The sequence below is a fragment of the Notamacropus eugenii genome, chromosome 1 (assembly GCF_028372415.1).
Source record: "Notamacropus eugenii isolate mMacEug1 chromosome 1, mMacEug1.pri_v2, whole genome shotgun sequence".
Taxonomy (NCBI): domain Eukaryota; kingdom Metazoa; phylum Chordata; class Mammalia; order Diprotodontia; family Macropodidae; genus Notamacropus; species Notamacropus eugenii.
This window is the reverse complement of record NC_092872.1, coordinates 349,697,871-349,725,174: the sequence shown is the minus strand read 5'-3', so window position 1 is coordinate 349,725,174 and position 27,304 is coordinate 349,697,871. Positions and strand designations below refer to the sequence as shown.

At 36.6% G+C, this 27,304-nt stretch overlaps 1 protein-coding gene across 9 annotated transcripts in view; it reads left to right on the top strand.

The window, feature by feature from the left end:
• The window catches only part of MARK3 (microtubule affinity regulating kinase 3), a 136,806-nt gene that overhangs the window by 9,900 nt on the left and 99,602 nt on the right, over positions 1–27,304 (top strand). For all 9 annotated transcript variants that reach the window (XM_072630138.1, XM_072630136.1, XM_072630137.1 and 6 more), the window contains exon 2: positions 9,267–9,458. In XM_072630138.1, coding sequence (XP_072486239.1) covers positions 9,267–9,458 — 192 coding nt within the window. The remainder of the gene's footprint in view (positions 1–9,266; positions 9,459–27,304) is intronic.

Sequence of the window (27,304 nt, the reverse complement as noted above, 5' to 3'; positions counted from 1 at the left end):
TTCCTCCTGCTCTTTTGAGTATAAAGTTTTGTTAATTGCTTCCTGGCCCTTTTGTTATTCATCCAACCTGTCCTGCACTGAAGATTTTAAAATAATTTGTTCATTTGAGGGGGGTAGGGGGATTAATGACAGGGACAAATTGATCGAAAATTACTTGGAAATTTTTGAATTTGTAGCAGACCTAGTTGGCACAGTTCTGTGATTTCCTCAACAACATAGGAATTAGAGCAGAGAAGTGATGGGGGATGGGAAGGTGAAAAAGGGACTAGTTAAGTCTTTGAAGAAAGAAAAGTGAAGCCTCAATTTGAGTGATGGAATGGAAGAATAATCCCATCTAAAAAGCACATATCGACTATCTGTTATTTGCAGTGTTGTCCTGGGCACTGAGTATACAAAGGCAAAAAAAAAAATTCTATTTCCAAGAAGCTTATATTCAGGTTGTATGTGTTTGGGGTGAGATGGAGGACTAGAGACCGTTATGAGGACAAATAGATTGAACAGAAGTGAGACACAGACACAGATTAAAAGTTTGGAGATTATGGTCAAAAAAGAGGAATTTCATACTCCAGTATCATAGGGGTGGCAGTGAAATCCATGAGCAATCTTATTGTAACAGATTGACTTGAACCAGTCATTGAGAGCATAATTAGCATGTATAGTGAGTCTTTAAGAATGAGGAAGGTTGGTTTGATTGTAAAGATTGTGAATCTGGTACTAAACCTGAGAAAAGGAATCGAGTATATTTTCACCAGAAGTATCTGGACGGAGTAAGAGAGATTGGTTAGAATGAGTGATTGCAATCTCTCCTCAAAAGAGGAGAGATTGAATGATAATGGTGCAGAGGAAGGATTTGGAAATAGCATTGGAGAAAGGAAAAGAATATGTATTTTCTGACCAGTATATTCTGGCTGCCCTGAAAAGATCCAGATTTCTTTGAAGAAATGAAATTTGGAAATAGTGTGAGATCAAACATGGGTGCAATGCAAAGGCAGTATGGATTGTAAGAAGTATAGGATAGAAATTATTTTCTCATAGAGAGGTGATGAATTTAAAATATAGGAAGAGATACACGTATTTAGACATTGCTAATGTAGATATTTGTTTTGCTAGATTATGTAGGTTATGTGTTGAGGGATTTTGTGAATTGAAAACTGGTTTTACTTACATAACCCCAGACCTCCAGGATACATGAAAAACTTGGAGATTGGGCATAAAATGTTGAGTGCTAGAGAGAGGGAAAGAGAATTTTAGCATTGACAGATGGCAGTCTTAAATTACAGGAGCAAGAAGAACAAAAGGTTTTCAGATAGGGGAAAGCCTATCTGAAAACCAGTTGATTGGTGCGGTCACCCTATCTAGGGTTCTATGATAATTAAACTCTCTGGTGTAGTGCCTGTGGTGTACTTTCTCTGATTTATTACTCAAAATACTGGGGAACTTTATGAAGGGCTGATAGAAGGTAGAGGTACCAGGAACTTTTGGTTAGGCATCTGTAGCAGTAAATAATTGGTAATTGGGTCTCTTGAGACAGACTGAATTCACCCTCAGCACCAGCTCTATAATGTCATTCCAAGATGATGGGCTAAAAACTTTAAGAAGGTACCCAAATATTGAACAGACAGCTGACTCCTGATCTCTTGACTCTCTGGAAGTATAGGACCTTTAGTACTTTTGAGATCTTGAGGCTGGGGGTCTCTTACAGATATAAAAAAATTCTTCAGTTTGTTGTGTATTTCTGAGATTCCAAGTTGCTGGCTGCCTTAATTTAAAGAATTAGTAGAAGAGTTGATTGTAACCCAAAAACATCATCCTAATGCATGTATGTCTCAGGTCCAGGTCTTTCCTTTCCTCAAAAAAATAAACACTAATGGCTTCCTATAGGTATATGGAATAAAATCCAAACTTCTTTACTTGTCATTTAAGACTTCATGATTTGGTTGCATTTTAACAATTGATTATTCCTCTTAATATTTCTCTTCATCCACTCAAACTAAACTCGAGTATTTGTTTTGAGAACACCCAAACTCTCCTGTGACCAGGTGGTGCAGTGGCTAAAGTGCTGGGCATGGAGTCATGAAGACTGTAGTTCACATGTGACCTCAGAAACTTACTAGCTGTGTAACCCTGGGCAAGTCATTTCTATCTACCTCCATTCCCTTATCTGTAAAATGAGGATAATGATAGCATCTACCTAAAAGAATTATGAGGAGCAAATGAGATAATATTTGTAAAGCCCTTAGCATAGTACCTGACCCATAGTAAGTACTTAAATGCTTTTTTCTTTCCCACCCTCATGTCTTTTCTCATGATATTAATTCAAAGTATTTCCTTTATAACACTCTTTGCCCCTAGCATTGCCTGTCTTTTCTACTCATCCTTTTAAGATGTAGAATAAATTCAGTTTCTTCTATTTAATTTTTCCTGAGATTTTCTTGTCTACCTCACCTCTCCCAAAATAATAATTGTAAAGTTGGAAGGTACCTCAGTTACCATCTAGTCCAACTCATACCCAAAAGACTGCCACTCCCTTCTACTCTCCAGTACAACATTTCCGACTAGAGAGTCATTTATAACCTCTGTTTGAAGACTTCTGATAGGGAGGGGTGGGGTGTGACTGCTTTGTACTAAAGCAGCCCATTCTATTTATGGATAACACTAATTGTTAAGAAGAGGCAGCTAGGCTGCCCAGTGAGTAGAGTGCCTGACCTGGAGTCAGGAAGTTGTTGTTGTTCAGTTGTTTTAGTCATGTCTGACCCTTTGTGACTCTTTTTTGGGTGATTTTTTTTTTTTTGGCACAGGTATTATAGTAATTTGCAATTTCCTTCTCCAGTTTATTTTACAAATGAGGAACCTGACGCACACAGGATTAAATGACTTGCCCAGGATCACATAGCTAGTAAATATCTGAGGTTAGATTTGAATTCAGGAAGATGAATCTTCTTGACTCTAGGTCCAGAACTCTTTATCTACTTAACCACCTTCCAGACTTTTTTCATGATTTGGTTGTAGTTTAATACTGATTATTCCTCAAATTCCTGATTAGCCACTGAAACCAAACTGGATTATTAGTTTTGAAAAATCCCAAACTCTCCTGTAACCAAGTCGTGCATTGGCTAGAACTTTGGGCCTAGAGTCAAGGAACACTTGGGTTCAAGTTTGACCTCAGATACTAACTGTGTGATCCTGGGCAAATCACTTAACCCTGTTTGCTTCACTTTCTTCATCTGTAAAATGAACCGGAGAAGGACATAACAAACCATTCTAGTAGCTTTTGAAAAGAAAATCCCCCAAGAAATGATCATGAAGAGTCGGATGTTATTAGAGGGAAAAAGCCAAAATGAATTGTTAAGAAATTTTTCTTGGCCTCGAGCCTAATTTTGCTTCGCTACAACTTCTACCCATCACTGCTGGTTTTCCCTGCTGGGATCAGCACTTAGCACTGTGCTTTATAAATATTGATAATGTTTGACTACCTGAAAAATTACAGGTCTTATCCTTCTTTCCCTCTGCCTCCATCTTCTCCATGTTAATATTCCTGGTTTCTTCAACTGCTTCCAGTATGACATGGACTGAAGGGCATTCACCGTTTCTCCTCTTGGTGAAGACTTCCTTTGGACGTTTTCTAGCTTATCAGTATTCTTCCTAAAAGTTGATGGCCAAATTTTATTACTTTCCCTAGTATTTTTCTCCCCTCTCTCGATATTTTTCACCTTAACATGTATAATAATGAATTTCTGTTCTTGTCTTATATTCTCTTGTAGAATTGTAAACTCTTTGAGGTCATGGATTGGATTATGTCTGAAAATCTTACTGTCCTTCACAGAGCCCTACATATAATCAACTTTCAGTGTTAATATTTCTTGAATGAATAATTTCTCTTGTCATTAACTTTCTTAACACCTATGCTTAGTTTTATATTTGAGAAAAATTTTAACATCTTCTTTATAAAGAATTGATTCTATCTTATTTTCACTTAGGCTGCTTGTCAGATAAATCTCCTGAAGCTATAGTTTATATTAACGTTAATTTAATTAGTAGCTGTGTATAAAGAAGAGGTTTAAATATTACCACAATTTTGAATTAAATTCACCAGCTTTTACTTTGGTTATCTACTAAATGACAAGTTGACTTAGTGAATAGAGAGCTGATCTCAAGCTCTGCCCTTGATGGACTGATTGCATGATCCTAGGTTGGTCACTTAACCTGAAGTGCCTTAGCCAACTCTGTAAGACAGTAAATTGAAAAGTAGTTGTTAATATTCATTAGTAACGGGTGTTTCTTCATTGGGAGTTCTCTGTATCAGTGAAATCTCTGTCTCTCATCCCTGTCCACTTTGTGTCTACTGAGTATTGTGAGATTACTTTGCTTCAGGAAAGAATAATGCAAAATGGCAAATAGAGAGTTGATGTCTGAGATAAGTAATGAGTTGCTTTTGATGAGTTCGACCATCTTGCCCATATGAACTACCTCCTAGAATATTGAAGAAATTGGCAATTGAGATTGCTGAGTCATTATCAGTGATATTTGAAAGAGTATATATGTAAAGTGCTTTGTAAGCCTTAAAGTGCTTTATAAATGTTAGCTTTTTATTCCATAATTTTATCGTGGAGTCTGGAAGTTTTGTAATATCGTACCCCCTCAAACTACCCTCTCCCCATGTGAATTGCTATATGGATTTAAAGAAAAGAAAATGGAACCTGTAAACTAAAATGCAGTGAGCTTGATTTGCTCCTTGCAAAAGTTCCAAAATGTATCATTAAAAGTTAATGATTAGTGAATGCCTGGGAAAGGAAGTGCTGATAACAAAGATTCAGCATGCTTTTGTTAAGAATCCAGACTCGCCTAAAGATGTTGGAGTGACTTTGGAAGCAGAATAGTTCACATCATTCACAACTACTTCAAGAAGGATGAAAAAAAGTATCTTCAGACTAAATAATGATCAAGAAATCCAAGGAGAAGCTATATTCTTTGTATTTTGCTAGCCTACATGGCCAAAAGACTTCTGTCCTAGGAAAGGGGTCCAGATAGAAAAATATCACCCCAGAGTGCAGTTCATGGAAGCTTTCCAGTTTAGGGACTAGGGACAAACCAGGAAAGCCTAATACCTGAAATTAAGACTGTCAGGGCTTGGGAACCCAGATTCAAGGTTTGACCACGGATAGATACCTAGAGCACGCAGCTAAGCTATGCCATTCTGTCCCTGAACCTGGACTTTTGAGACCTTACAGACCCAGACCAGGAGGGTAAGAATAAGGGCTCACACTGGATCAGATTGATAATATTTATATAGCTTCTCCTATGTGTCAGGCATTATACTAAGTGCTTTACAAATGTTATCTTATTTGATCCTCACAATAACCCTGTAAGGTAGGTGCTATCATTATCCCCACCTTAGAGTTGAGGAATCTGAGGTGAACAGGTGAAGGGACTTTCCCAGGGTCATAGAGCTGATGAGTCTAAAAACCTAGGACTCTATCTACTGCTCCATCACTCAACTGCATAGACTGACCCAGTGCAATGTACTGTTGCTGCTCCTGAAGTCCTTGTTATTTAACTACACCCTTAATAAAACAGCCCTGAACCAAACAAGACCCAACCATTTTTTCTAGAAGTACACAGTCTGGTCCTAACACAAAATCCCATTTCAGGAAGTAAGGCTGGAAAAATGAATGAAAGAAAAAATACTTATGGGGGCAGGAGGAAGTATTATGGAACCAGGGACACCCAAGACAAATGCAGAAAAAAGAATAATTCCACATTATCTTACCAACAAAGCCTCAAAGAAAATCACGGATTTGCCACAAACTTTCCTATAATTCCCAAAAGAAATGAAGCAAGAACTAAAAAATTATGTCAGTGAATAAGCATCTTTTAAGTGCCAGTTTTGTATCAGGTACCATGTTAAGTTCTGGGGGATACAAAGAAAAGTAAAAGATAGTCTGCTCTCAAAGAGCTTACGGTTTAATGGGGGAGACAATATTAAACCAATTCTGTACAGATTCTATAAAGGATAAATATGAAGTGATCAACAGATGGAAGGCACTAGCATTAAGGGGGAATCAGAAACTCTTCTTTCAGAAGGTGGGATTTTAGCTGGTACTTGAAGCCATGAGGTAGAGATGATTCATTCCATGCTTTTGGAACAGCCAGTGAAAAACACCCAGGAGTGGAGACATAGTGGATTGCATAGTATATGGTAGGTTGGGGAGGTATAAGGTTTAAGTAAATTAGAAAGCTAAAGGAAGGCAGATTATGAAGTCTTTGAATGCCAGAGAATTTTATATTTGATCCTGAACATGACAGAAAGCCACTGGAGTTTATTGAGTGAGGGGATGCTATGGTCATATCTGCTTTTTAGGAAGATCACTTTGACAACCAAGTGGAGAATGACCTGGAGTGGGGAAAGAGTTGAGGCACAGAGACTGACTAGCAGGCTGTTGCAGCAGTCTGATAGTGAGATACAGTATCAGAGGAGAAAAGGTAACATATGCGAGAAATATTATGATAAAATCGGCAGGCTTTGGCAACAGATTGGAAAAGCGGGAGTAAGAATGAGGAATTGAAGGTGACACTGAGAAAATGATGGTACCTTGGACAGTAATAGGTAAGTTAAGAAAAGAGGAGAGTTTGGGAGGAAAAGATGAGTTCAGTTTTGGATATGTTGAATTTAATATGTCTACAGAACATCCAGTTCAAGATGTCTTATAGGCAGTTAGGAGAATCAGGAGGGTGAAAGTGGTTAGGGCTGGATATATAGATGTAAGAATCATCAGCATAGAAATGCTGATTGAATTCATGGAAGCTTATGAGATCAACAAGTGATCTCAAGTATAGAGAGAGAAGAGGTCCCAGGATATATAATGGAACAGTGATTGACCTCAACTGTGGCCATTTTATAAGCATTAGAGACAGGGCAGTATTTCCCAGCACTACCTTGCCTGTCCCTCTCATTGACAGTTAATATGGGTGGAGATGGCAGATCCCTTCTTGACAAGGATTACTTCCAGCTGTACAAAGAATTGAGTGTTAAATTTTCAGCATGAGCATTTACGCTTAAGAAAACACTATAAATCAGGGCATAATTTATTGTTTGGTTGGTTTTTTGCTTTTCCATAGACTTAAATTGACGGAAATAATGTTAATATAGTTTATGCTTTAAAGTATGCCGTATGCACATTTTCTTCTGAGAGCTGATTGTTAAATATTTACCAGACCACTCATGGGTTATTCCCCTCCATTATGGCATCAGGCCAGGCTGTTAGTCTGGGGAGTGGGAAGAGACACTGTTAAGATCCTTACTAGCTTGAATTCATACTCAATGAATGCCAGCATGGATATGCTGAACCATGATAGAATTAGACTGCGTGATTCTCCCCCTCATCCCCTTTAGAGTTATTGAAATTGGTAACCTGTTTATTTTTCTAGGAAAAACTAAGCTGCTAATTCAAACTTCAGATTACCTTGAATTTTAAAATAAGTTGTATTCTCCAAAATACAGTTTTGTATTTATATACAGTAAACTCTTCAGTAAACATTTTTTGCCTAAAATTGAGTGTAACGTTATTTGTGTGCCCCTCTCTTAAGAAAACATGATGTATGAAAGGCTGAATTTACAGAATAAATGGGGATATGAAGAAAGGCCAAAAAACAACCCCTTCTGTCAAGGAACTTGTATTCTGATGAGAAGAAACAACACACAAATAATTGAAGAAAATCAATAGTGGGAATATAGAAAAGGTTCTAATGTTAAAGGACATATCAAGCAGGCTTCTTGTAGAAGGTAGGTTTTAGTTGTGACTTGAAGCCAGGAAGCACAGGGTGAGGAGGGGAGAATTCCGGATGTGGGGAGTAGAGAGCCAGTGAAAATTTGCAGAGTCTGGGGATAAGGAGTGTCTTGATTGAAGAACAGCAATAGCAAGGAGGCCAGTATCACTGAATTGGAGTGTATGTGAATAGGTAGAAAGTGGTTAGAAAGGTAGTAAAAGACCAAGTTATGAAAGGCTTTGAATGTTTGAGAATTTTATACAGTATCCCAAAAGTCTAAGTGCAGTTTTACGTTTAAGATTGGAAGTGATAGGGAGCCAGTAGAATTTCTTGAATAAGGAGGAGGGATAACTTGGTCAGATGAATTGAATAGCAAAGTGGAGGATGGATTAGATTCCATGGGAAATGAATTGGACAGAGGGCTAGACCAGGACAACCAACCAGAAAATCATGTGTGTAGCAAAGATTGAGCAGAGACCTGAGAAAGACAGGGATAAAGAAGGATTACTTTTGGGAAATCAGAGGAGGAAGTGTACTTTAGCTGGACTTTTAATTTAAGATGCATTTCAGTGGATCTAAATATGATGAGAGGTGGGGTTGTGTTAGACACAGTTAGGTTTATTTTCGACCATGAATGAAAAATAGGGCAAGAGAGATTTTCCTCAAGAAGAGAAGAAGTATTTAAAGTGTCTCCTATAGTTGTCCTGGAAGGTGGTATTAAAGCTAAAAGGGTGAGGCTAGTTATGTAAGACAAAACTTGGGTCACCATCTAGTACTGTTGATCTAGAACAACTTAGAGAGGAGGAGAAGAAGAGTTTAGAAGAAGGTATGTAGATAGCCTTAGAGGAGGTGGTGAGAAGAGATACAATCTGTAGATGCTATTTAGCCTTTGAAGCTTGTGTTTAAAAGTTGAGTGCTTATAACTTGGAGGAAAGTTAGCAACTTTGTGGTTATGTGGCTTTAAAATTCTAGTCTAAGTGTTTATAGGTGTACCTTTTGAACGATTGTCGACGCCTAGTGTAGTGGAAATTTGAGTTATAAGTTGGTTACTAAATAGCTTTTGGCCTTGAGTAAAATCATTTATCTCCTAGCTGTAGTTTACTTACATGTCAAATGAGAATGGTGCTTGTCTGCAAACCTATTCCGTATAGGTTTCTTGTGAGGATCAGGTTATAACTATGCAGATTTGCTTTTGGAAAAGGGTTCTACAAACTTAAATTCTTGTTATTGGTGTTTTAAGAGAATCATATATGTAAATTAATTTGCTCTTTCAAATCATTAAGTTGAATGTAGACATTTCTGTTCTTCCAAATATTCCTTTATTCTTTTTTTCTCTTGAATTTAAGATATAATATGGACAAGCTGATGACACAGTAAAGCTAAGATAAATTTTAATTTGTAAGCAATAATACATTATTTCTTCAGTCAGAGGCTCTTAAAACTTGGCAAGTACTGTGTGTTCTTTTATTTCCTTAAACTTGTGTATGTTGTTATTACCTTAGCACACATCTCACGGAGATGGACGTCAAGAAGTTACCTCTCGAACTGGGCGCTCTGGAGCTCGCTGTAGAAACTCAGTAGCTTCCTGTGCAGATGAACAGCCTCATATTGGGAACTACAGACTTCTGAAAACAATTGGCAAGGGAAATTTTGCAAAAGTGAAACTGGCAAGACATATCCTTACAGGCAGAGAAGTAAGTACCTGTTATTACATTTACTTTTGATGCAAAAAATTACAAAACTGCCTTTTGCAGTGTGTTTATGTATTTGTAAATAAAAATATTTATGATTACCTGTCAGTTTAAAAATGTTACACTTTTTTACTTTAGTTTTATATTTTATATCTCCAAGCAGTTTAGTCGACTTTGAAAGTCTTCTTGATGTTTATTGACCTAGAATAAAAATAAAACCGTGTTAACAGTGGTTAGGTTGGAGTTAGTTCTTTACTTTGTTTCTGGGTCCCAAGCTTCACAGACTAATACTCCGTAATTAGTTGTATAAAATAAATTTATTAAAACAACTCAACTGCTGTTTGACATTAAGGAAACTTGTAATTTTTTCTTTTACCCCTTTAATAAAATTCAGTTTATTTGATGCCTTTGGTTTTTCAGTCTTCTCAAACTCCTCTAACCCTCAGATTGATTCTCCCACCTTGTACCTTGTGATCAAGAAAAACAGTTAAGCATAAGCCGGTAATAGTGACTACATGTGATAGTGTGCTTACTACTCTGTTCTAGTAGTTTTCTGCCTCTCTTCTTCAGTGGAGAGTTACCTTTCATTATAGTATCTGTTCTCCAGCACGTTCATTGTTTTTTGGTTACTTAGCAGTGTAGCTTCTTTTTCAAGATCTTTTCATTGACAGTTGTTGTAGTCATTATGTATACTATTTTTTTGGTTCTGATTATTTTGTTTTGTATCAGTTCATGAAAATCTTCCCATGTGTCTCTGAATTCTTCTTTTATCATTCTTATTACACATTAACATGGTATTCAGTTAACGTACCATAATTTTTTCAAATGTTTCCTGAGTGATGGATTTTGTTTCTAGTGCTTGGTTACCATAAATAATGCTGCTATGAATATTTTGGTATATTTTGAATCTGTCTTTCTGTTTTTGACTTCATGGTATGACCTGTAGTGGGAGGAGTGGATCAAAGGATGTGAACAGTTTAATTATTGTTTACATAATTCCAAATTGATATCCAGATCACTTAACAGTTCCATAGTGTATTCATGTGTCTGTTTTCCCACAGCATCTCCAACATAGACATTTCCATTTCTTCTCATTTTTGCCAATTTACATGGAGTGAGGTGAAATCTGTTATTTTAATTTGCATTTCTCTTACTATTAACGATTTAGAGAATGTGTTCATTTGTAGTTTTCAGTACTTTTTAAAATAGTTCACATACAATTCAGCCAGCCAACATTTAAAGAAAAAGAAAAAGCAGTCTCTGCTCATAAAGCGTTTACATTCTTATGGAGGAGACAGCATGCACCCAAATAGGTACATAGAAGATATAGTCAGAGAAGATAAAAATTTACCTTAAAAGGAAGGAATGTAGAATTGTGGGATGGCTTTTGGTGTTAATCTGTGCATGTGTTTCAGGTCTCATATTTTTTCCTCACTTCAGCCCTTTATAATCTGGCTTCTGACCTTATTCCATCTAAACTTTATTAATGATCTCTTGGGCCAGATTCAATGGCCTTTTCTCAGCCCTCAGTCTCCTTGACATCTCTGAAGCCATCTTTTCTTTGATACTTTCTTCTCTCTAGGTTTTTGGGACAGAACTCTCTCCTTGTTTTCCTCCTACCTGTCTGACCACAATTCTGTCTCCTTTGCTGGATCTTCCTCTACATCATGCCTTGTAACCACAGGTGTCCCTCAGGGTTCTGTACTAAACCCTTTTCTCCTTTATACTACTTCACTTGATCTCATTAGCTCCCATGAATTTAAGTTCCATCTCTATGCAGATGATTTTTTTTTTTTGTAAATAGTATTTCATTTTTTTCCAGTTACATTGTAAAGGTAGTTTTCTGGATTCTTTTTTTTTATAAGATTGTGACTTCCAAATTTTTCTCTCTCCCTCCCCCTCCCTAAGATGGCAAACATTCTGATATAGGTTATACATGTACAGTCATGTTAAACATATTTCTACATTAGTCATGTTGTGAAAGAAGAAACAGGATGAAAGGGGAAAACCACGAAAAACAAAAAGTAAAAATAGTATGTTTCAATCTGCATTCAGACTCCATTGTTCTTTCTTTGCATATGGATAGCATTTTCCATCATGACTCTTTTGGAATTGTCTTGGATTATTGTATTGCTGATAAGAGTTAAATCTATCATAGTTGATCATCACACAGTGTTGTGTGCAATGTTCTCCTGGTTCTGTTCACTTTGCTCACGTGCTGATGATTCTTAAATCTACCTTTCCTGTCCCAAATTCTCTGCTGCCCTCCAGTCTCACATCTCCAGTTGCCTTTCAGAAATTTCAAACTGGATGTCCAGTAGACATCTTAAATTCAGTATGTCCGTAAAAGAACTCTTTCTTCCTCCCCGAATCCTCCTTTCCACCTACCTTCCTTATTACTGTAGAGGACAACACCAATCTCCCAGTCCTTCAGGCTCACAATCTAGGAGTCATTCTAGATTTCTCACTATATCTCACCATCCCATATCCAAGCTGTGACCGAGACCTGTAGAGTTTACTTTTGCAAAATCTCCTGAATATACTCTCTTTTCTTCTCTTGAGACTACAACTACTGTATTTCAGTTCCTTATCATCTTACACCTGGATTTTTGCAGTAGCCTAGTGGTGGGTCCCTCTGCTTCAAGTCTCTTCCCACTCCATTTCATCCTCCGTTTAACTTCCAAAATGCTAGTCATTAAAGTGCAGGTCTGATCATGTCACCTCTCTACTCAATAAACTTCAGTGACTTCCTTTTGCCCCAGGATCAAATACACAGTGATCTATTTGGCATTCAAATCTCTTTGTAACCTAGCCCCTCCTACCTTTCTAGTCTTCTTACACCTTAACTTCTCTATGCATACTCTTCTATCCAGTGACACAGGCTGACTGTTTGACAAGGCGCTCCATCTCTTGGCTCTGGACATTGTCTTTGACTGTCCCCCATGCCTGGAATGCTTTCCCTCCTTCACTTTGACTTCTGTTTCACTGATTTTAAATTACAAGATGAGAGAAGTGTGACTTCATATTAAGTCCTGTGAATTGTAAGGTCAGTTATTTTCTCTTTTTTATGAGTTTAATTGCTTACTCTTAATACCATTGTTAGCATTTCTAGAACTATGGCAAATAATATCAGGGAAAAGGAGCATTCTTGCTTTACCCTAGTAATTATTGGGAAAGCTGCATATAATATTTGCATCACATACAAAAGTGGAATGGTAATGGCTAGAGGTAATGACTTTACCCTTCCTGAGGGTCTTTTTGCAAAAACTTGAGTGACCATTGTTGGATATTTTGTAAAAATCATTCTTAGTCAGGCTTGGATTAAGCTAAATGGCCTTTGATGGGTTTTCCAACTGAGAGAGTCTTCTCTGATTATGATTTTACTTTAAGTACCCAGGCTATTTGAAGTTGAAGAGGTTGTTAATATACCTTTCTAGCAGCATGTCTCTGTGTGTATGCAGTTCTGACTTTTTCCCCTGATCCACAAACTTTTCCTTTCTTTATTGGTATTTTGGTTTAAGAAGGGTAAAACAAAAGCAGGGGTGATTCATAGGTGAGTTTACATGCATGGTGTTCTAGCTGGTGTAGGCTTCAGCTGCTTTCCAGAGGTGGTCTACCATCCAGTGTAACTTTTAAGTTAAACCATTCAAGAAATGTTATTGGAAAAGGTAGGGGGAATGAAGGCAGAGTGGTGTGGAAGTGATTGGACTACCTGGGTTTTGCAGTGACACCTGAAAAATGTAAAAGATCTAGAGGAAGGCCTCTGAAATGGAAGATTATGGAAAAGAATGTCACAAGATGCGTATACTTGGATAGGTTGCAACATCTGGTCATAGAGACTATCCTTCCTTTATATTTTATCTTGTTAACTAGAATGAGGTTTAGTGGTTTGATTACAATAAGTTACTTCTTTACTAGGCTAAACAAAGCTTGATTATAAAACTACCTCAGGTTTTTTTTACACAGTAACCCACTTGAGAGAAATAGCAATTAAACACGAGTTTACAGAAATAAAATTACTACCACCTCTATGTTTCTTCCTCTTAATGAATTTTCCCCATTCAACTTACTAAATATTGAAGCCTCTTGCACTTCTTTTGTCCCTTAGGTCAGTGGGAATTAGAAATAACTTGCTTACATTTTTTAAAAAGAACTTTTTAAGAAAACACACTAGATGTGGTATCATCAGACCTTAAGTTTTATTATGAAGCAACAGTCATGCAAATGATTTTGTACTGGTTTTAAGATAGAAAAGTAACAATAGACCCAAAATCAATTAAAAAATAGGACCCTACCTTTGGATAAAATCCCAAGTAGAAGATAAGCCAAAGAAATTCATATTTGACAAGAATTTCTAGGAAAAATTTAAGGCAACTTGGCAGAAATTAGGTTTAGATAATCAGTCTTACACTGTAAACTTCAATAACTTCCAAATAGATATTCTATTTAAAACATAAAAGAACATTTAAAGAAAAGCAACTAGAGAATGGCAATACTTTTCATAGTTAAAAGAGAGTTTTAACCAAAGAAGAAAATAAAAGCATTTTTAAAAAAACAACATAACCTTGATTACATTAAAAAAATCAATAGTAAAAATAAGCAAAAGTAGGGAAGAAATCTTTATTGATAAAAATATGTCTGATAAAGTTTGATATCTATTTGATATCCAAGGTATATAGGGAGTTGATGCAAGCATAGAAGATATTGGTTCCCCCTAGACAAGTGGTAAAATAATAGAAAGATATTTATGAAATATAATTTGAATTGTATTTATGACAATAAGTTTTCAAAAGAGAAGTTACAATTAGTAACCATATGATTATTCAGTAATAATAAGGCATGCAAATTAAAACAGCTGTGGAGTTTTGCCTTATATAATTGATCAAAAAATAATAATAGTTTTGTAGGGGCTATGGATACACAGTTGGACCTGTGAATTCGTGCAACAATCCTATAAATACAGCAATTTGCAGTTGTGTGAGAAAAGTGATTAAGCTGTTCATCCACCACTGTGATTCTACTATTGTGGTATAACCCAAGGAGATGCAAAGTAAGGGGCAGGGGGACAAAATCCAATATGTATAAAAATATTTACAGTAGCACTTTGTGTTATATAGCAAAGAAGTGGAAACAGAATAATGCCTATCAGTTGACATTTTTCTGGTTGTACCATGGTATATGAAAGTCATAGAATATTATTGTGCTATAAGAACTATTACTACTAGTTAATATGAGAAATTCATGGAAACATTAATTAGCATTTTTTGTATGCCAAAACATGGGTTTTTATGAACTGATAAAAAGTGAAATGGAACCAGTATAATAATGTAAGTGATAAATGCATTAAAAGAAGCAACTCAAGTGTTCCTCTGTTCCAGTCCTGTATAATTCAGTTCTCTCTTGGACACTTCAGACTAGATATCCTTAAAATTTCTCACATTCGTTACGTCCAAAAGAGAACCAATAGCCTTTTCCCTTACTACACCCATCCCTTTTTCGGACTTTCTGTTTCCATTGAGGACATCTTTATCATTCTGGTACCTCAGATTAGTAGCCTTGTCTCTACTCCTCATTCTCCCTTAACCTCCATGTCCAATCAGCTGCCAAGTCTTATTGATTGTACTTCCTACGTCTCTCACATTCATTTCCTCTCTATCCACAGGGCTACCACCCTAGTTCCAGCCCTCATCACCTCTCATTGGGAATATTGCAATAGCCTCTAATTTGTCTTCCTGCCTCAATTCTCTTACTTCTCCAGCTCATCCTTCACACACCTGCTAAAGTGATATTTCTAAAGTACAAGGTGACCATATCACTCCTTCTCAACAAAGTAGTGGCTCCCTGTTATTTCTGGTAAACTCATCCATTTTGTATTTAAAGCTTTTCACAACCTAGGTCCAGCTTATCCCTTTAAGCTTGCTCCTTGTCACATACATTTATAATCTATGTAAACCAGCCTAATTGTTGTTCTCTGACATCTCCATGCCTTTGCCTAGGCTAGTCATCCATGCTGGGAATGCATTCCATCTTCATTTCTACCACTTAGAATCCCTAGGTTTTTGGTTTTTTTCAAAGCTCAATTCAGATACTATTTTCTGTATGAGTTTATTCCTGAGTCCCCATATTGTTAGTCTCTCCCCAAATAATCTTTTATTTTGTATATAAGTATACGTAAAACAAACACAAAATAACAATGTAGATGTTATTTCCCCTGAGACAGGGACTTTTTGTTTTTATCATTGTATCCCAGCACCTCACGCCAGGCCTGGCATACACATAGTAGGCTCTTACTAAATATTAGTGCAGAGGTGATGTAAATTACTCAAGGTCACAGATGCAGTAAGTGATAGATTCAGAATTTGAACTCAGGTACTCAGACACTAAAGTCATCAGTCCTTCCATTGTACCATGTCTCTGAGTAATTTAAATACTAATAATGATCCAGAGAACAGATAATGGTGTCTTTTCAGAGGAGAAGCCTGGGGCAGTGAAGGCAGAATATTGAGAAGCTAGTTGGAAGAGTGTACAGTGAGGACTTGAACTCAGGAAGACTTGGGTTCAAATCCTGCCTCAGATACTCACTAACTTTTTCTAGATAGATAGATAAAGAGGAAGAAAGAAAAAAATTGTGGGTAAATCACTTAACTTCTGTCAAGTAGATAAAGTTCTTTATCTATAAAATGGAGGTAATTATAGCACCTGCCTCACAGATTTGTTAAGAGGATCAAATTAAGTAACACATAAAGTGCTGAAGAGCTTAAAAAGCAAAACCTTGCAGAGCTACATAAATGCTAGCTGTTGTCATCATTTTGCATGCATTATCAGAAAGGATCACTTGTATTAATTAATTAATTTTGCTTAAATGTTTTTCTTTGTTCCAAGAGAAGGTTCAGTTTCCAGAATGAAAGTAGGGTGGGATATCCAGCCACCATTGTGACTCAGAAAGAAAAGACATTATTAATATAACTTTTTTTAAAGCTCACTGAGTATAGAAAGTGGCTTTGATGATTGAGGACCTTGATTCATTCTCAGTCAATAATTAAAGCAAAGACCTTACACTGTATTAATACTCAGTTTCAGCTGCTAATGAAGCTAAGGTGAGATGAGGAACCTTTAATAGTCTTATAGTAGAATTGCCTGCATTGTGTAAGGTAGAGAAAAACCTATCCATTTTCCTACCTCATAGGGATCTGGTGAGTTATAAATGGAACATAATGAGAATATTTGAATTCTTTTGAAGAAAAGTATTAATAAGAGTGATGACTTAGGAAAAATGACTAAATTCTTATCCCCTCTTTGTAGTTTAAGAGGTCAGTTTCTTTTTGGACCTAGCCGTGAGGACAATATTTTAAGCATTACTACAGATGAGAGTCCTCTCTCCTGAATGACTTCCGACATCCTTGGCTCTTACTCTTGTTTTTAATGGATATATAGGATAAAGCTACCTTGTGATTTAAGCTCCGGATATGAGGAGAACCCAAGGCCCTGTCCACTTGTAGTCATAGAAAAAACTTAACATATTTACTATAGAAGTGTATTAGCCATTGGCAGAATGATGTGGCAAATAAAGCCTGCACTTGTATTCAGGAAGTCCTGAGTTCAAATTTTAGCTGATCATTTAGTCTCTTTTATATTCAACTTTCTCATCTCTAAAATGAGAATGAAGCACCTTACTCTCTGGTTTACAAGGTCAAAAGGAGATCATGCTTGTAAAGTGCTTTGTAAACCTTAAAAATTCTACATAAGTATCACCTATTATTTTGGGCAAAGTTCTCAGAACTGGGCAACAAAAGTTGTTCTGCTTGGCTTTTTTTTTCTGGCATTCCTTTAGTTCTCCTCAACAAAAAAAGAAAGAAAAGCCAATCCCTCATAGAAATAATCATAGTCAAGCAAAACAAGTTTCAACATTGACCCTGATTGAAAATGTACATCTCATTCCTTACTTTGAAGCTATCACTTTTCTGTCATGAAGTGGGTTTTATCATCAGTCTTAGAATTGTGTTTGGTCATATGGTTCTGTTTATTTTACTCTGCATTAGTTCATATGAATATTTCCAGGTTTCTCCAAAATCACCCCTTTCATCATTTCTTATGGCAAAATAATATTTCATTGCATTCATGTACTGAAATTTGTTTAGCTATTTCCCATTTCATGGGCATCTTCATAATTTCTAGTCTTTTGCTAACAAATGGAGTTGCTGTAGATATTTTTGCATAAACGAGTCTTTTCTCTTTCTTCTTTGCTAAATTTAGATATAGGCCTTAGTATTGATAATGGCTAGGTCAAGGGATATGTAAAGTTGGTTAGACCATTCACAGTTCCACCAGCAGAAGATCATTGCACCTGTTTACTGCAGCCTTTCCCGTGCTTCCAACATTTGTCATGTTGCTTTTCTGTCCAAACTGCCAATCTGATGGGTGTGAGGTGGAGCTGTAGAGTTTTTTTTTAATTTGCAATTTTCTTTTAGCTAATGTCTTGGAGCATTTTTTCATGTGGTTGTTGATAGCTTCCTTTGCACTTGTATATTCAAGTACTTTGACCATTTATAAATTGGGAGTGGGTCTTGAATCAGTACCTTATACATCTTAGACTTGAGATCTTTATCATAAAGACTTGCTGCAAAGATTTTTTCCCACGGTTCCCTATTTCCCTTCTAATTTTCATTTCACTTAGCTTTATTTATATAATAAATTTTATATAATTAAATTTGTTAATTTTATCTTATCCTTGTTTAGTCATTAAGTTTTTCATTATCTGGTTGTGAAAGTTATTTTGTTACTTTTCTAATTTAACTATAATAAGATTTTTTGTATCTAAACCCCATTTCCACTTGGAACTATATTCATGTTCGATATGCATTGTTGGTCAGAATCTGATTTCTGCCAGACTTCTTACTAGTTTTACAAGTAGTTTTTGTCAGATAGTGTAGTTCTTTTCTCAGTAGCAGGGGCTTTGTGTTTATTGAACAAATGCTATATGCTAGTTTATTTATTTTAATATATTGTATACCTCATCTGTTTTACTGATCAACCTCTCTTTTCTAAACAATACAAAATAGTTTGATGATTACTGCTTGTTACTATATTTTGAGATCTGATACTGAAAGACTCCTTGTGCTCACTCTTTTCATTGTTTTCCTTGAATTTCTTCACCTTTTGTTACAGAAAAATTGTGTCATCCTTTTTTAGTTCTCTAAAGTAATCCTTTGCTATTTTGATTGATTATGGTGCTAATAAGTAAATTAATTTAGGTAGTGTTGTCATTTTTGTGCTTAATCATTAGCCAATTGATTGTCAAGTAATTTAGAGTTGTTTTTATTTCTATATAAAGAATGTAATTGTAGCCATATAGTTCCTTTGTGTCTTAGAAGGTAGACTTACAAATATTTATGTGTTGGGACTGGAAGCTCAATTCCGTGTGGACAGTCTCGGGCAGGTAAAAGTGGGACTTCTAAATCTTAGAGTCTTACGAGGCCCTCCATGAACAGCGGGGGTTCGAGAAGGTCAGACCGAGCTAGCTCGGCTAGCTCGGGTATTTCCGCCTCTCCCCCGGAGATACCTGATGGGTGGAGTCTCCCTGCCCTCGAGGTCGTCCCGGATTGGAGCACACCTAGTTACCTAACAGCACGGTATTGAGATGCAAACTGTGTGGCTGAAGATTAAGTAGGATTGAGGAAGCCTGAAAGCTCTTAGCACGTGTGGAGCCAAAGAGAAAAGTAGGGCTCCGCTTCTTTTCTTTCCTCTCTCCCCTCCCCCTCTCTCCCCGCTTGTACTTCTACTTCCATTCCCTTAAGCTTAGCCTTCTTAGGAAATCTCCCCCTCTTCGTCCTAAGAAAGAAGAGCCCCTGCACTTGTAACCGAAACCCTGTAATAAAGCTCAACCCCTGTTTGACTCTGGAACGTCCTTTCTCTCATATGTGCATCCGGCGTGGCCAGCCGAAGACCTCGGGAGGTGAGGTAAGAAAGACTCGGGTAGCCCAATACAGGCCTCTAGGCTTGCCATTTATGCATTCTGCAGTTACTTTAAATGGAATTTTTTTCCTGTCTTTTCCTTCTGAGTTTTGTTGGTGATACAGAAATGCTGTTGGTGGTTTTATTTTATTTCCTGCAATTTTAAGTTTTTAGTTTATTCCTGTTTTCTACAGATCTTTCCCTGTGTTAATTCTTTTGCTTTCTTCTCCTTATGGTTATAGCTAGTATTTCTAAAAGTGTATCAAGTAATATTTCTTAAAATAGAAATCCTTGCTTTACTCACCAATTACTGGAAAGGTCTTTAGCATATCTCCTTTATAATGTTGGTTTTTTAAAAAATTTGATAATGATATATAATGAAAGGTAATTCTGAATGATGGAATATAGAAAGAGGGCATTAAAACTAGGCCCAAGGTAAGCATGTGATGCTAAAGAATTAACAGTGGGATAATGCAGACTGGAAACTTGATTAGAGAAATAAAAAAAACAGAAAATGTTTTTGACTTCCAAAGGTGTCTGTTAAATTCACTCTTGGTAGAAACCTAACCTAGCCCCTCCTGAATACCAGAAACATGTGGTAGGAGGAAGGTAAGAATTTCCAGAAAGGGGGGTTATAGAAGTATTTGCTGCTTCCTAGAATACCTTCGGTGCTTGGCTTTATCATAACATAATCTAGTTCTCTGACATATGTGAGGCATATTTCTTTCATGAGAGGGGTGCTTCAAAGGATGCCTTCTTGAATGAGGAAATGTAGATTAGCAGTAGATTGTGGAGACACTTATTTGTTAGACTGCAGAATTTGTATTTTATCCCAAAGGCAATGGGGGGGGGGGGGGGGTGCCTCTCTACATTTTCTTTCCTTTCACATTATCAGACCTATACTTTAGGAAGTTTATTTGTAGATAGTAGAAAGGGAACCAGTAGGAAGGGAGAGATTAAAGATTAAATAGAGCAAGCTGTTGAGAGGGTGGGATCAAAAGCAGGACAGATTAGACACATAAAATACAGAGGCAAATGAACACATACTGTTTGAAAAAGCTGAAGATCTCAGCTACTGGGGTAAGAACTCACTATTTCACAAAAACTGTTGGAAAAATTGGAAAGCAGTATGGCAGAAACTAGAGCTAAATAATAACATGTAACACCATACCAAGATATACTACAAATGAGTATAGGACTTGTGTCAACTTAAGAGATGGCATCGTAAATGAGAGAAAGAAGGAAGAAATTGCCTGTTAAATATATAGATAGGGAAACAGAAAAAGACCAAATAAGAATCAGAGAATTACAGAAGGGTAAAATGGACTATTTTTATCACATTAAATTAAAAAGTTTTTACACAATTAAAACCAGTGCAGCTAAAATTAGAAAAGAAGCAGTTAAATGAGGAAAAGTCTCTGTAACATGTTTCTCTGTTAGAAGTCTTATTTCTCTAAGCTATGTAGAGACTGATTCAAATTTTTATAAGAATAAATATCATTCTTAATTTGACAGTAAAGGGACATGAACAGAGTTTTCAGAGAAAGAAATCTGTATTATCAGCCATATAAAAAAATTATCTAAGTCACTAATAAGTACAAGAAGTGCAAATTAAAACAAATTTGAGGTTCTACTTCATATCTCTCAAATTGGTAAAAATGACAAAAAATGAAAATGATATTCTAGAAAGACTGTGGAAAAACAGGATGTCTAATTCACTTAGAGGAATTGTAAACTGGGCCTTAGGAAGCATTGCTAACAGTAAGGTTAGTGCAGGTGCTGGAATTCCAGCTAAGCTGTTTAAAATCCTAAAAGATGATGCTGTTAAAGTGCTCTACTCAATATGCCTGCAAATTTGGAAAACTCAACAGTGGTCACTGGATTGGAAAAAATCCATTTACATCTCAATCCTAAAGAAAGGCAATGCCAAAGAATATTTAAATTATCAAACAATTGCTCTCATTTTACACACCAGCAAGGTGAAAGAAGAGAGTGTGAAAACTGGCTTCAAGCTTAACATCAAAAAATTCAGATCTTGGCAATTGGTCCCATCACTTCCTGACAAAGAGAGGGAGAAGAAATAGAAGCAGTGTCAGATTAAATATTTTTCAGCTCAGAGATCATTGCAGATGATGACTGTAGTCATAAAATTAAAATTTGCTTACTTGGAAGAAAAGCTATGGCAAATTTGGACAGCATACTAAAAAGCAGAGATAGCACTTTGCTGACCAAGGTCTGCATGGGCAAAACTCTAGTTTTTCAAGTACTAATGTTTGGTTGTGAGAGTGAGAATTGGACTTAGCAAAGCTAAGGACCACAGAATCATCACTTTCAAATTGTGATAGTAGAGATGACTTTGAGAATCTTCTGGACAGCAAGGAGCTCAAATTAGTCATTACTGAAAGACTTGGAGGTCAAATACTGAAGCTGAAGGTTAAGTGCTTAATGAGAAGGCTGAACTCATTGAAAAAGATCCTGACATTGAGAAAGACTAAAGGAAAAAGGGATGACAGAGATAAATAGATAGTATCAGGGGAGCAACAAACATGAATTTGTACAGATTTTAGGAGATAATGGAAGATAGAAGGGCCTGGTGTGCAATAGTCCATGGAGTCATGAAGAGTTGTAGACAGCTAAATGAGCAACAACAGAAACTGGTTAAACCATTCTGGAAAACAGTTTGGAACCCATTCCCAAACGTTAGTAAGTTTTTCAGACCTGTTGACCCAGCAATACCACTATTTACTCTATCTCTTAAAGAAATCAAAAAAAGAAAAAGGACCTTAATATACAAAAAGGTTTATAACAGCCCAGTTTGTGGTGGTAAAGAATTGGAAACTAAGGCGATATCTACCATTTAGGAAATGGTTGAATAAGTTATGGCATATGAAAGTGTTCTGTAAGAAATGATCAAGGAGATGATTTCAGAGAAACCTGGGAAGATTTTTATAAACTGATGCACAGTGAAGTAAGCAGAATCAGAAGATGACAGCTTTGCAAGACTTAGAAACTCTGATCATTACACTGACTAATCATGATTCCTAAGAATTTGTGATGAAACATGCTACTCACCTGTTAACAGAGAGGTAGATAGATGGTAGGTTCAGAGCGCAGATTAAGATCCATTTTGGGGGGATGCGGCCAGTTTGAGAATTTTGTTTCACCTGAATATACCTGTTTGTAAAATGAGCTTTCTGGGTTTTTTTCTTAGTTGAGGAGTGGAAAGGAGAAGGTGGATTTTCACTGATTATAAAAAAAATAATTTCAAAATTAAATATTCATTATTTTCCTCCTAAATGTACACTTCTACGAAACTTCCTTATTGTAGATGAACCATTTTACCATTCACAGATAATTCCCCAAATTATTGTGAACTATTTTGTCTTTTTGTGCCTTGCATATAATAGACTTTTAAATGCTTGAAGGATTGGACTGTATTATTTATGTCTTCCAGATTAGACCTGATCCACCTGTCTTCTGTGACACATGGCTTAAAGTAATAAATTTATAGTGGACTTGTTAACCAGGGCACCTCCAGTGTCAATTAGCATTATGTGAAAAGCAGGATGCTTTTTAGTAGAAAAATTGATGATGGCAGGTTGGGAAAGAAGGACTGGCAGCATAAACATGGTGATCAGATAAAACTAGAGATTAAAAAATGGCTAGTACATAATTGAACTGTTGCATCAGGGCAGTGAAGGAGGGAAATTGCCAGAGCAGTAATTATGAACTGGATACATGGGCAGGGATTGAGAGACTAGAGGTCATGGCAATATTAAAGAAGAGATTTTAAGAGTGAAGTATAGGAGAAAGAAGTGAGGATAGGATGTTATAATCAAAGAAGAGCATTTTAGAGTTTAAAATCATGATGGTAGAATCATTTTATGATAGATTCAAGGTGTGATCATCTCTGTGGGTGAATAGAGTAAAATGAAGATCTAGCTGACAGAAATTGAACTAGAGGAACAAGGAGGGAGGACAGGATATTTGAGGTGACATCATCATGTAAGTGGTATTATGATTAGAGCACTGAAGTTAGAAGGACCTGAGATCAACTCCAGCCTCAGGCACTAACTTGGGCATGTCACTTAACCCATCTGCCCTAGTTTCCTCATTTTTAAAGTAGTGATAGTAATAGTATTTTCCCTTTCCCTGTTGTTGTGTGGATAAATGAGATGTTTGTAAAGAGCTTGACAAACCTTAAAGCACTATATAAAATTAGTTTTTATGTACTTGTACTGTTGTCCAAATATGAAGGCAGGGATTAGAATGGAGAATGAAGGCTAAACTAGATACCTTATCCCTTAACATAAGAGGGTTATTAACCTGGAGACTTTGGCTGTAAGATTTTATATTTTAGACCAATTGTATTATATCCAAATTACAGCAAATAACATGATTACATAATGTCTATGTGAAGGTATAGAAATGGGGCCTTAGATGGTACTATAGTGAGATAGATGTGAAAATAATTGAGCTATCAGATCCGGAAAATATTAATTATTTGATGTCAACTTTGGGGTTGGGGAGGTGTCTACTGGCAGGTTATAGGGATTTGCCCTAAGGCCTAACATTATCTACTTTTGTTTTTAAATCAATCCTAGTTATCAAATATATGAGTAACACCAAACTTGAAAGTACTGCTTTAATGGTATGACAAGATTGGTATGAGTTGCTTTGTTGGGTAACTAGGCCTCTTTCCCAAGTGCCATACAAATGAAGAATGAATGACTGTTAGGGATCATGGTAGAAGAAATGCATGAATTAGTCAAGGTTTTGTACTGGAACAGGATCACCTCTAAAGTTCTTTTCACCTCAAATTCCATAAAACAGAAGTCATAACAAGCAATTGCTCCTTTCTGTAAATTACCTTTTTATATCCTGTCTAAGACAAACTTTTAATTATTTGATCATGGCTGGAATATTAGCGTTTGCAAATTCTACCTGTACTGATAGGATAACATCCTGTGGGGTCAACAGTTTAGCATCTGATCATTTAGTTATTCAGTTCTGGAACCTTAATATTCAGCTTACCAAAAGAATGATCAGGGCCTATGATAACAGAATCATACCATCCAAAATTTCATGAGACTAAATTGCAGTAGAAAGCTAATTTTTATGACAGACTATTCCAAAAACTGTGTCATATGTGATTATTGTCTGCTTTCTGGAATCAAGAAACTGGTAAAAACCAGTTTCAGAACAGAGTCAAATTTTGCTCTAAATCGAGTCTGTAGGCATGTGCACCTATTATGTGTCAGACACTCTACTATGTGTTGGATAAGCAGTGTGGTGTAATAGAAAAAGTAATGCTTAGAATTGGGGGGCCTGTACCCAGAAACATCAGTTCTGAAATATGGGCAAACCTGGGGAAGTCTTGTAACATCTCAGCCTTATTCTAAAACTTATGAAAGATGGGACAATACTAACCTCAAGACTGTAGTGATGAATGTGTGCGCAGTTAATATTGTGCTTACAGTCCTATTTTGCTTTAGCACTTTTCCTGGTTGCCAGAATGGTCAGGTCTTCCAGATAGAGCCTCACCTTTTGCTGGTGCTAGGGGCATGCTGATAATTTCTTTTTTCACCATCTCTTTTTCTTGGTTATGTTGTACTTCTCTTTGAACTTAATGCATTTCCACTTGCTTTAAAAAATGTTACTGAGTTAGTTATTTTTCATTAATGACTTTTTAGGTTGTCTGCTTTTTATTGTCACATAAACATCTTTACCTCATTAATATAATGTCTTTAAATCAGCATTTCTTAAAATTTGGGTCAAGGCATCATATGAGGTCACATCACTGAATGTGGGGGTCTCAAATCTTAGCCATAGTAAAAGGTTTCTGAACGCACAGCTACCAAAAATTAATTCAAACGCTTAATTAATTTTTCACTTTATTGCCATTATTCAGCAACCTCTCCTCCTTTTAAACTTCTTTGTATTAAGATTTTCCACCCCATAAAAATCAAGGTATCTATTGTATATAGACCCTTATATCATTTTCCTTTCTTTTTCAAGTTCATCATCTGGTTCTCACTGTTTCTTTTCCCCAAAGCTTTGTTCTTATAACTGTATAAGAGTTCAACATCCATGTTGATGCATCCACTAACTTACTAACCCACCTGATTCCTCAGTCTCATTAAATCCTGAGATTTATTTACTCTGATTTACTCTCTCAGGCACGCACAAAAGTGGTTTTACTCTTGATCTCATTATTATTGATGTGTTCGATTTCCTTATTCAAAAACTGTGTCATTTTTCTTTGTCCTAACTTTATATCATTCCTTCTCTCCCTCTTATCCAGCCCATACCTGCTCTTTACCCTCATTGAAATCTCTGATTCCTTTATCCTTCAGTACTTTCTCAGCCTGCTTTGATTTCACTTTCCTCTCTTTAAACTTGACCCTAGCTAATTAACTGTACACTGCCCTTTACTTTCAAATGCATTGCCTCCATCTCCTATTACCAGTTACTCCTTGCCAAACCTCAGTCATGGATTACACCCACAATCTGCCTTCACTCCTGCTCGTGTGCTTCTGAACAGAGCAGGAGGAAGTTACACAGCTGTGCTTATTGGATACATTGTAAATTCATGTTATCCAACTTGAACTGATCCCTCAGCTGCAGCAGGGAAATCCTTTTACTCCCCCCAATTGATTCCCTGTTGCACAACCCACAAAATATTTTTAAACCTTTCATTCTTTCTTCAAGTCTTCACTGCCTCTTTCTCTGCCCCCTTCCCCTCCCAGTTGAGGACCTCACTTTTTACTGTACTGAGAAGTGAGGCCATTTGACAGAACTCCTTTTTGTCCCTTTCTCTTCATCTTAACCTTCCAGCCCTCTTTTCCCTAGTATCTGGCAGTGAATTTCTTATTTACTTACCAAGGTCATCCTGCCTGTGTATGCCCATAATTCCATCCCCTCTGCATCTTCTGCAGCAGACTACAACCATAATTTCTATGCCTCCTCCCTCTTTTTCCCCACCCTACCTCTTTCTCTTCCTCCCCACCCCCTAGCCCCCATCTCTCCTTCAATTATTGGTTCTTTTGCTATTGCCTTTAAACATGCCAAATCTTTCACTAGATTTTAACTGCTCAAATTATTATCCTTTATGTTTCCTACTTGTCTAAGTCAAATGGCTAGAGAAAGTTGTCTACACTTGCTGCCTCTACTTCCTCTCCTTTCATTTATTTCTTATCCTTTTGCAACCTGGCTTCAGAATTGAAATTTCTCACTCCACAGTCACATATGACACTGTTGACTACTTGCTCCTTTCTGAGATTTCTTGACATTACACTTTCTGGATCTTTCTTCTTATTATCTAGCCCTTGCTTCTCAGGCTACATTACTGATTTATCATCAGTATTCTGAACTGCCATCTAACATCCTTAAAGTTCCATCTTAGTTACCCTATTCTCTCTCAGTGATTTCTCAGTTCTGTGAGTTTAATTATCATCTGTGCAATCAATTTATGACTCACTAATCTATATATCCATCTCCAGTCTCTCCTCTCAGTTTTAATCCTGCATTTTCAGTCACCTATTGGACATTTCAAATAGAATGTCCTACAGATAAGTCAAACTCAGAGTGTCCAAAACAGATTCATTATCTTTTCACACAAATCCCACCCTTTTTCAAATTCCCTTAATTCTGCTGCAGACACTACTATTCTGATAGATTCCCATGTTTATAACTTTGTCAGTATCTAGGACTCCTTAGGTATCTACCTAATCAGCTGACAAATAAGCATGTTTCTCATTTAACCCCTTCTCTGACCCACAGTTACCACCTTAGTTCAGACCGTATTACCTCCCACCTAGATTATAGCAATTGCTTCCTAATTGGTCTGTCTGCCTCAAGTTTCTCCCTATTCTAAGCCACCTCCACTACACAGCTTA